The sequence below is a fragment of the Semicossyphus pulcher genome, unplaced genomic scaffold (genome assembly GCF_022749685.1).
Source record: "Semicossyphus pulcher isolate SPU_LCO1_2020_fin unplaced genomic scaffold, fSemPul1.0.p SCAF_24, whole genome shotgun sequence".
Classification (NCBI taxonomy): domain Eukaryota; kingdom Metazoa; phylum Chordata; class Actinopteri; order Labriformes; family Labridae; genus Semicossyphus; species Semicossyphus pulcher.
In genome coordinates, this window is record NW_027211698.1 from 15,697,108 (window position 1) to 15,707,500 (window position 10,393).

At 46.8% G+C, this 10,393-nt stretch overlaps 1 protein-coding gene across 1 annotated transcript in view; it reads right to left on the reverse strand.

Annotated features, from left to right (window-relative positions):
* The window catches only part of LOC138603624 (kalirin-like), a 37,221-nt gene that overhangs the window by 15,688 nt on the left and 11,140 nt on the right, over nucleotides 1-10,393 (reverse strand). Inside the window, exons 16-36 of the mRNA XM_069675495.1 lie at nucleotides 10,386-10,393; nucleotides 8,005-8,152; nucleotides 7,709-7,905; nucleotides 7,525-7,622; nucleotides 5,723-5,886; nucleotides 5,506-5,625; nucleotides 5,181-5,260; nucleotides 4,872-5,010; nucleotides 4,654-4,788; nucleotides 4,051-4,213; nucleotides 3,691-3,806; nucleotides 3,427-3,549; nucleotides 3,169-3,351; nucleotides 2,894-3,018; nucleotides 2,742-2,808; nucleotides 2,329-2,438; nucleotides 2,144-2,213; nucleotides 1,968-2,057; nucleotides 1,392-1,484; nucleotides 742-853; nucleotides 142-332 (exon numbers count right to left, since the gene is read on the reverse strand). The exon at nucleotides 10,386-10,393 is cut by the window's right edge and continues 45 nt beyond it. Coding sequence (XP_069531596.1) covers nucleotides 142-332; nucleotides 742-853; nucleotides 1,392-1,484; nucleotides 1,968-2,057; nucleotides 2,144-2,213; nucleotides 2,329-2,438; nucleotides 2,742-2,808; nucleotides 2,894-3,018; nucleotides 3,169-3,351; nucleotides 3,427-3,549; nucleotides 3,691-3,806; nucleotides 4,051-4,213; nucleotides 4,654-4,788; nucleotides 4,872-5,010; nucleotides 5,181-5,260; nucleotides 5,506-5,625; nucleotides 5,723-5,886; nucleotides 7,525-7,622; nucleotides 7,709-7,905; nucleotides 8,005-8,152; nucleotides 10,386-10,393 — 2,532 coding nt within the window. The remainder of the gene's footprint in view (nucleotides 1-141; nucleotides 333-741; nucleotides 854-1,391; nucleotides 1,485-1,967; nucleotides 2,058-2,143; nucleotides 2,214-2,328; nucleotides 2,439-2,741; nucleotides 2,809-2,893; nucleotides 3,019-3,168; nucleotides 3,352-3,426; nucleotides 3,550-3,690; nucleotides 3,807-4,050; nucleotides 4,214-4,653; nucleotides 4,789-4,871; nucleotides 5,011-5,180; nucleotides 5,261-5,505; nucleotides 5,626-5,722; nucleotides 5,887-7,524; nucleotides 7,623-7,708; nucleotides 7,906-8,004; nucleotides 8,153-10,385) is intronic.

Genomic DNA, 10,393 nt, shown 5'->3' on the forward strand with positions numbered 1-10,393 from the left:
CTCCTGGTTCATTTAAACGGTTGGTTTTAACCTGACTTTGTCTGGTGGGATGAACCCGCTCATTAATCAGCTGACTGTAACTGTGATTGTTTCAAACCAGACAGACTTTAAGTGTTGGTGATGTTGTGTTGTTGTTTGTACCCTCAGTCGGCTCTTGTACAGGTATTTGGTTCTTCCAGACGAGTCTTTGATCTCCTTGCTGAAGATGAGTGACAGCTCAAACAGGAAGAGGTGTCGGTCCCGCCCCTTTCTGATCAGAGACTTCGGCTCCCAAACCAGGAAGGAGTCCTGCAGGAGGAGCTCGCCCTGCACCTCCAGACCCTCTTCCAGACCTGACAGGTACGTCACAGCAGAGACAGGTATGATGTCACCTCCATCCATCCAGCTAAAGAACAGCAGCTGCTTCACTGTGAAACAACTGTGGCTGTTTCAAAGTAAAAGCTCCCAAAGTGCTTCACAATGGAATGAAACTAAACATACATCACATTAAATGTTCTCCAGCTCCTTCACAATAAAAGCCCCTCAGCTGATTCAGAATGAAAGAACGTCTTCACAATAAAAGACCCCAAACTACTTCTTCCCTTCTTTACTTCAAAGTAAAAGCTCTCCAGCTCCTTCAAAGTAAAAGCTCTGCAGCTGCTTCATACTTTAACCTTGTAAATGTTAGGCTTAATGAATGACGGACTGTCTTGTGATAAATATCCTGTCACGACTTCATGCTATGAATATAAAGCGTGTTACCTTCCAGCATGCTAACATGCATAGCATCGTTAGCTCTCTTCGGGACGCTCAGCATCACGTCCAGGCCCTCTTTGATCTCTCCCTTGCCCTCCTCGCAGCACGCCAACAGCTCCTACAAACACACACACACAAAGCGTTTCTTTGCTTTGACCGTTAAAGATGCACTTTACATATTCGTACAAACACAAAGCAGTTACTCTTTATATTCCTAACTAATCTCATTTACATCTTTGGTCGCGGTACAAGTGTGAGGTAGTGAAAGTATTGCGGCTTTTTAACAGCCAACTGTGACTCTCTGCAGTTATCCTCACGCTGCACACGTTACCTTGCACAGATAAAAAAAGAGACACATAAAAAATGGAGGCTCTATGTGGACGTCATCCTCGGCCCCCTGCTGCTGCTGAGCTCCAGTTTTCAAACGAACATGAAATCTCTTTCATTTATTATTCTGGGCACACAGTCGGCCTCCTTTGGGCTCCATATAAAGTGTTTTTAGATTTAAAGCTGCACTCGCTGAAATCCTCAGAGGTGTTGTGTTTTCCAAACAGCCGGAAGGAACAAACATTCACTTTTCGTCTACATTTAACAAACGCTTTCTGTGCGACACACTTTGCTGAAAACTCCACGTTATAATGAAGCGGCGGCGTTACCTTCAGCAGCAGCTGGTATTTGGTGATTCTCTGGACGGGTTTGATGAGAGCCGAGGAGATGGAGTTGGCCAGACCGTGTCTCCTCTGGACCTCCTGCACACGAACACCAAACATGTGTTTAATATAATTATAAACTAGGAGAGACTCTCCCTGCTTACACCTGAATGCACCTCAGTATTTTTACATGCAGAAACAAGCATGATGACATGAAGACGTCTTTGAGTCCTTCTTTCTGGCACCAGGACACAGTCGAGGTCCTCAGCGTAGTTCATGTAATCAGTTTACTTTAGATGTTCCCTTAAATACTGCAGCATTATGTGCAGGTTTTCTTAACTTATAGATGTGCTGGACTCACTGTGCAGCACGAAACAGGACTTCAAAATAAAAGACCTGTTCTGTACAGCTGCTACAGTTACCCCCGGTTGGGAAGCAGTGTCCTCTATCTAGTGGAGCTGGAGCTGCAGCAGCTCCTCCCGTTAGCACCACACATGTAAAAAGACCCGTTGAACAAAGTGTGACTCAGCTAAATGATAAGTGTGTTAGATCTTTGACACAGAGCAGTGAGGGTGTCCTGACCTCGAAGAAACCGACGCCGTGCTGCTGGATCAGTAAACTGGAGTCGGGTTTGTTCCTGCAGTACGTCACGTACATGTGGAACTTATCCGCCTGTGACACGAACAGGAAGATTCATTCAGAGGCTTTTATTCTGAAATTTACAGCTTAAATAGTTCGTATTAAAACAAACTGGTTACCCAGGTGACGAAGCAGTGACCAACGTCCTCAGGAAGCTGCTCGTAGTTTTCCAGCTCCTTCAGGAAGATGCTGCAAAACAAAGGGTGGTACGTTACGACACGCTGAGTTCTGTGCGCTGTCAGTGAAGCATGCGTGCAGTATGTTTCCGTCTGTGGTGCATGTGTGACAGAATAATCTGCAGTACCTGTTGTGGAACTCGTAGATGTCCTGGATGTTCCCGAATACGATGTCGTCCTTGTTAGTGAGACCAGTCGGGACGTCCTCCGAGCCGCTCGTCATCTCCCACAGGTACGTCTGCAACAGGAAGTGATTGTAATGATGCAGTTCTTCAGTGTATCATGTGTTGCTTTAATATTCAGAACATTCTGTGTTGTAGTGCTCGACAGAGGAAGAGGTGCAGTGCTTCATCACTGTTTGAATGTGCTTATGATCAGTGCAGCAGGTTTACACGTGTTGTCTGCAGATCTGCCAGCAGAGGGCGCTGTTGATGTCGATAAACTGCTACAGAGGTTTAATTTAAAAATACATTTAGTTCCAAAATACAACATACAAGACTTCACTGTGTGGTAAACTGTACTACAGGTGTATTGTGTGTACCTCGATGCACTCCTGCAGGTCTCTGACATACACTCTCTCCGTCTGCAGGAGCTCGGCCATGATGTACCTGAGGACAAGGTAAACATGTCACAGAAGCATGCACACACACAGCACTATCACTGATATTTATATTTATTTATAACAGTACTCACTCTTTCTTTCGGGCCGATCGTCTCTTCTCATCGCTGATCTGGTGACTCGGGTCGGACAGGTTCACCTCCGGGTCCGAGTCAGACAGACTGTTGGGGATCAGCTCCAGCTCCAGGTCCTTATTGTCCTTAAAGAGACAGCGCACAGAACGCTCATGTAAGCTACGTTAGGGCAGTGCATTGATACAATAAGAAACGATACGGAAAGTAAGAAGTGTTTTTGTTTCTGTGTTAACACCCGTCGGCCTGCAAATCAATGTCTGGACACACAGCCGTACCTGTGCGCATCCTCCCAGCGCCGTCTCCAGCAGGTGGCGGTACTGTCCCACTCTGACGGTGAAGTCACGGTACCGTTTATCCACCGTGGAGACACAGCGGCGAAGCTCAGTGCGGTGGGCGTGGCCTTTTGCCAGCATGCTCTCAGCTAACTGGATCAACAGGTGAACCTTTTCCTGTGTGTGCTGAGAGACAGACGGACAGGTGAGTGATGATATCGATGAGTAAGTACTGTGAATCTGCTTGTGTTGTGATCTCACCTTGGCGGACACACAGAACTCTCTGTGTTGATTCAGCAGTTCTTGCGTCTCAGCGACCGATGCCCCCGGAGATGTGTGCGTGGCCAGGTAGTGGTCACCTGACTGCTGCAGCCAATCCAGAGCCTGTAAGGTACAGTCAGCGATATGATACATGTCATAATACAGGGGTTGAAATCTAGCTGTACTGTAAGAAGTATATTAAATTATGACTTTATTTGTCGTCTACTTTGGATGTAGTCATTCTAACGGCAGAATGCTGTCTACCTGCTGGGCGTGGCTCTGGAACATCAGGTACTGCTGGCACTGATCCAGTCTACGTTTCTTCAGAGTCCAGAAATGAAGGACTCTGTTTTCCCTCTGGAGCAGCTCACTGAGGATACCTGCACACACACAGACACACCTGGATCAGTTAAATTAACACTGTACTGTGCAAACATAGAAACCAATCAACTGTGGAGTTCCTCAGGGCTCTACACTGGGTCCTCTGTAATTCTTTGTTTACACTCAACTTACACTGAACGTTACTTGTGTTACAGGGTACAGAACTTGTACTTGTATCCAAATATCTTGGACACAATCAAGTATCCTTCTTGTGTATTTCCTCAGATGCATATGTTCGTTCACCTTTGACCTGTTGCTCAGGTACCCTGGAGTGCCCGGTGACCTCGGTGACCCCGGTAACCCCTGAGACGGTGACGCTGTGGCCCGAGATGTTCGCCATGGTGACGCTGTTGCGATGGATGTACTTGAGGAAAACTTCAGCGTTCCTTCGGGCTAGAGTGCACGCCTGTCGCCATGACAACAAGGTTGTTAGCGACCTTATCATCTTACACAAACATGTTGACTGCTATGAAAAGCACCTGAGGTGTATTTTATTTACCATCCAGGAATCTGCAACGTTAGCTTAAACTAGCTTAAAACACTGTAGCAGCATTAATAAGTTCTAGTCCTTAATGCAGCTTCTTCTAACATCACCTGCAAACTTATAGATAAACAAAGTAAGCTAACTGATAGACGAGGATTGCTACTATATGTAAGCTAGTTAGCCATGGCTGCTAATGTTTCTGTCTTACATCAGAGCAGGGAAAACTTTTTTGTTTTAAAGGAAACCCACAGCTGTTCCATGGAAACTGCCTCATCAAAAACTTCAAACAAACCCTCCACGAGTAGTTACTGTTGCTACGCTATGATTGGACGATTCAGGAGGGAGGTTTAAGCCCCTCCTACCTTGAGGAACGCCTCCTTCTGCTCCATGTGTTTGTTAATGAGCGGCATCAGTTGCTCCGGCTGTCTGTCTCCGCCTCCACACCAGTCCTCCTCCCTGCGGTACTCCTGCTCCAGACTCTCCAGCACCCCACACACCTGGAGACACAGGCAGACAGGTAGGTAGAGAGACAGGAGCACAGGTGGTATAGCAGGACAGATAGACAGGTAGAGAGTGGTACCTGCTGGGACGTCCTGTAGAAGGCTGCCGATGCGTTCACCAGTTTGAGTCGATCTTCAATCCTCAGCATCAGAGTCTGCCAGTGTAGCGCCACCGTCTGGGCACAAGACCTCACTGCATCTGGATCATAGTGACCCGACCTGAGCGGGTCAGAGGTCACAGGTTGTGTTAGTACAGGTGATGCTAAAGGGAATACCTGCTGAACTTTTTAATGGTTGGACCTGCTTCAGACTATCACACAGTAAAGGTGCAACAATCCAAACGTCACTGCGGTCGTTGTCATTATAAATCAGTACAGACAATAACTGACCTGACCAGCAGCTCGGCTCTCTGCTGCAGAGCCAGAGCCACCTGGTGAGTCCTCTGCAGAGAGTCAGCGTGCAGCAGAGCCTGAGAACAGAGAGAGTGGGAGTCAGGTGTGTCCTCGTCATTTATGTTAATCCAACAGGAGGAATTGTGTGTTTAAATTCCTCATCGGTGTCCCTTTAATGTGGTAACCTTTACACCTGTCTGCTGTGATGGACTTCAGCCTCCCCCCCTGCACGAAGGTCACTGATTCATGGTTTTCATCTTCCTTTATCTTTCTCCCAAATGTGCTGTGTGTAAAAAAAGCTTTCTGTTGTGTGTGCAGTTACCTCTATGGCCTGCTGGAGGCGCTCATGCTCCCTCTGCAGCTGCTCAGCTTCAGACAAACAGCTGGAGTTCAACATGCAGGACGACAACATCACCTCGCCCTCCGAGATCCAACCCAGCACCTGAGACAGGCAGAGAGAGACAGACAGGTGAAGGCGATCCCCTGCAGAAGTGCCTGGGTGTTACCTACATGTTCAGGTGTGTGTGTGTGTGTGTTACCTGTTTGACCTGGCTCTGCAGGTGTCTCAGCTGCAGGTTCTGCTCCAGGTGTGTGTGTGTGTGATCTGCAATCTGCTGCAGCTCCTTCTGTTTGTCCTGCAGGAGGTGCTGCAGCTCCTCCACCTGAGAGGAGAGACCCCCCTCCGCCTCCGACAGCTCGATACCTGACACACACACACACACACACACACAGACCTTTAGGCTGTTGTGGTCCTCAGAAGTATATTAAAACATCTGTTACTACGTGTTTTTCAATCTCCGTCCATGTGTGCATGCGTGCATGGATGCATGTGTGTGTGTCTCCATGGCAAATTCAATACGCTGGTTTCCATGGGGACCAGCTGTGTGCTTCAGAGAGCAGTTTCCATGGCAACATCATCCCCCTTTTCCCCCTCCCCCATTATCCTTTCTGCCCCCCACTTTCCCCCCTAATATCATCAGTGTGTAACTGAACTGGTCAAAGCGATGCTACACTGCCTTCTGTTCTATTCTGTTTTCTCACTAGAAGAGGAAAAATAATCAATATGGCCGCCTCTGATCTGTGAACGGCTCTCTTTTTCTGCCAGTTCGGCCTTTAGCCAGTTTGTGGTTGTTTGATGCCATCAGTGGACCCTGGAAACCCCTCAAAAGCCGTTTAGAAATCCAACAAACTGGAAGCACTTAAATTAATCTCTACCTCCTCCTCTATGGTAGCTGACTTTGGGACTTTTGGGACCCCCTAAATAACCACTGAAGCACCATCACGCAGCTATGGAACCCCCTTAAAAACCTCTGAGACCCCTCAGAGAAAACACTAGAAACACTGAAGCCCCTCTGGAACCCCCGCAAACTCCTGAGAGCCCCTAAATGCACTGGAACCCTATCATGGACTCCTTAAATCCACTCCAGGACCAGTGGAGAACAATCAAGGATCTCCAGGACCTCCTTGAGGTCTACAAGGGGACTTTTTTAACCCAGTTAGGAAGCAGAATCCAAGGACCACTGGAGCCCATTAAAAGACTCCTTAAAAACCCTCATGTCCCTCCCATGGGAAAACCCCTAAAGGAACTCTGGGGCTCTACCAAGGATCTCTGTACTACCCCAAGGAACGATGAGACTCCGCAAAGAAACTGCCAGAATCCCCCCAAAAACCCTAAACCCTTTCATAGATGGCTTAAGGACCCTTGGAATGGACACTAAAGACTCATTGAGCATTCTCAAGGACCATTGAAGCCTCCCAAGGGACCTCAAGAGCCCCCTCTGGAATTTACCCTGGTACCCTGTCATTCCCTTCAGGAACAGTCCCCTAAGCCCCCCAATACAGTTAGCTTCTCCAGGAGACTTTTATGACTCGCACTAACAAAGATCAGTGGAACCCTCTCAAAAAACAACAGAACCTCTTTAAGAACTATAAGAAGCTCTAAGGGACCTCTTGAACCTCCCCAAAGACCACTGCAGCACTATCAGAAATCTCTGGGACCTCTGAAACAAAAGAAAACACTAGAAACAAGTCAAGGACCTCTGGAACCCCCTCAAGAAGCATTGGGGACCATCTTGGAAACCCCTAAGTATCCCTTAAAAAACTACAGCCTTTTAAGCACCAACGGAATCTCCAAGGGAACCTCTTGAAACACTTGAAACCCACTAAATACTCATTGAAGCCCCTAACTGACTCATCTAGTCCCGATCTCATTTCTCTAGGTGTACCTCAGGGCTCAATCCTCTTTCCCTTCCTTTTCTTTCTATCAGAGCTGCCACTACTAACTTTTTGGTAGCAGCAACTATAACCATAGCAACCGTAGCCATAACAATGATAGACTTACCTGACGCCTGGACCTCAGTGATGTACTGCTGAAGGTCGTGACCTTGTTGGATGACCTCGTAAATCATATTGTTCATGGCCAGCCGTCGCTCCATGTGCCTGCAGATCAATCATTCAATCAATCATAAGCCTGTACAGACCTTTTCTGATGAGCCAAGATGATGTCATCATGTTGCCCTGTTTACCTGTGGATGCGCTGCTGTGCTAGCGTTAGCACCTCAGGGCTAGCCTCCACTAGCCGTGACTGTCCCAATGCTAACTTGTCGGGGGCTAGCTTATCCTGGTTTGTGTCAGCTAGTCGTGGTGTTGCTTGCTTCTCTGCGGAGAAGTCCTGGGACTGTTTCTGCAGGTCCTGCTTCCAGGCGTCCATTTCCCCGGTTACCTGTGATAACACAAAAACAAAGGTAAGTGTAATGAGCCTGACACAGAGGGCGGAGAGATGTATAAAGTCTGTGTCATCAGTGAATGTAAAACAGTGTACCTCCAGCGTGCACTGGTGCAGGATGCGGAGCTGCAGGTAAACATCCAGTCTGATCTTCCTCTGGTGGAAAAGTTCCTCCAGCTGAACGTGAGACTCCTCCAGCTGCTGCAGAACTGACTCCACATGAGCCACAGAGCTGCCCTGAGGCCTGAAACAGACGCACCTAAAATGGTTAAACCAAAAACGAACCCGACCAAGCAGGAAACAAACACAAGCAGGACACGAACACAGGTAGGAAACGAACACAAGCAGGAAACGAACACAAGTAGGAAACGAACACAAGCGGGAAACGAACACAAGCGGGAAACGAACACAAGCGGGAAACAAACACAAGCGGGAAACGAACACAAGTAGGAAACGAACACAAGTAGGAAACGAACACAATATAGGAAACGAACACAAGTAGGAAACGAACACAAGCGGGAAACAAACACAAGCGGGAAACGAACACAAGTAGGAAACGAACACAAGTAGGAAACGAACACAATATAGGAAACGAACACAAGTAGGAAACGAACACAAGTAGGAAACGAACACAAGTGGGAAACAAACACAAGCGGGAAACGAACACAAGTAGGAAACGAACACAAGTAGGAAACGAACACAATATAGGAAACGAACACAAGTAGGAAACGAACACAAGCGGGAAACGAACACAAGTAGGAAACGAACACAAGTGGGAAACAAACACAAGTAGGAAACGAACACAATATAGGAAACGAACACAAGTGGGAAACAAACACAAGTAGGAAACGAACACAAGCGGGAAACGAACACAAGCGGGAAACAAACACAAGTAGGAAACAAACACAATATAGGAAACGAACACAAGTGGGAAACAAACACAAGTAGGAAACGAACACAAGCGGGAAACGAACACAATATAGGAAACGAACACAAGTGGGAAACGAACACAATATAGGAAACGAACACAAGTGGGAAACAAACACAAGTAGGAAACGAACACAAGCGGGAAACGAACACAATATAGGAAACGAACACAAGTGGGAAACAAACACAAGTAGGAAACGAACACAATATAGGAAACGAACACAAGTGGGAAACAAACACAAGTAGGAAACGAACACAAGCGGGAAACGAACACAATATAGGAAACGAACACAAGTGGGAAACGAACACAATATAGGAAACGAACACAAGTAGGAAACGAACACAAGCGGGAAACGAACACAAGTAGGAAACGAACACAAGCGGGAAACGAACACAATATAGGAAACGAACACAAGTAGGAAACAAACACAAGCGGGAAACGAACACAAGTAGGAAACGAACACAAGCGGGAAACGAACACAAGTAGGAAACGAACACAAGCGGGAAACGAACACAAGTAGGAAACGAACACAAGCGGGAAACGAACACAAGTGGGAAACAAACACAAGCGGGAAACGAACACAAGTAGGAAACGAACACAAGCGGGAAACGAACACAAGTAGGAAACGAACACAATATAGGAAACGAACACAAGTAGGAAACAAACACAAGCGGGAAACGAACACAAGTAGGAAACGAACACAAGCGGGAAACGAACACAATATAGGAAACGAACACAAGTGGGAAACAAACACAAGCGGGAAACGAACACAAGTAGGAAACGAACACAAGCGGGAAACGAACACAAGTAGGAAACGAACACAATATAGGAAACGAACACAAGTAGGAAACGAACACAAGCGGGAAACGAACACAAGTAGGAAACGAACACAATATAGGAAACGAACACAAGTGGGAAACGAACACAAGTAGGAAACGAACACAAGTGGGAAACGAACACAAGTAGGAAACGAACACAAGCAGGAAACAAACACAAGCAGGAAACAAACACAAGCAGGAAACAAACACGCCGGCACACAAAAATGCAAAACAAACGCACCCACACGATTTATAAAAAACAAAAAACTACAAAACCAAAGCACCATTACAGTCTTTAAAAACGTAAAACCAACGCACACAGAGGTGAAATACAAAGTAAAAAACAAACGCACCCACACAGGTCGCATGAATTTAAAGGCAAACCCACCTTCAGGCTTTACACATGCTGGAGAATCATCACTCAGCACACTTTTACAACAACTACACCCACACACTAATATACATTTAAACAAACGCACCCACTATCATTACCAACACTAACTCCACACAGAGCCGTCCTGGTATATGAAATAAACTCCCACACGGGTCATTAAATAAGAACACTAACTCAAAAATGTGCCATACAAATAGCAAAATGCCAAACTTAGCTCACTCCAACAAGCAGTCAAAGATCTGTGGGTGCATCGTGAAACAAACGCACCCACAGAAGCTATAAAAAGCCACCCGTGCAGCGCTGAGGCATGAATCAAACGCACCCACACTGTGTGTACCTGAGTTG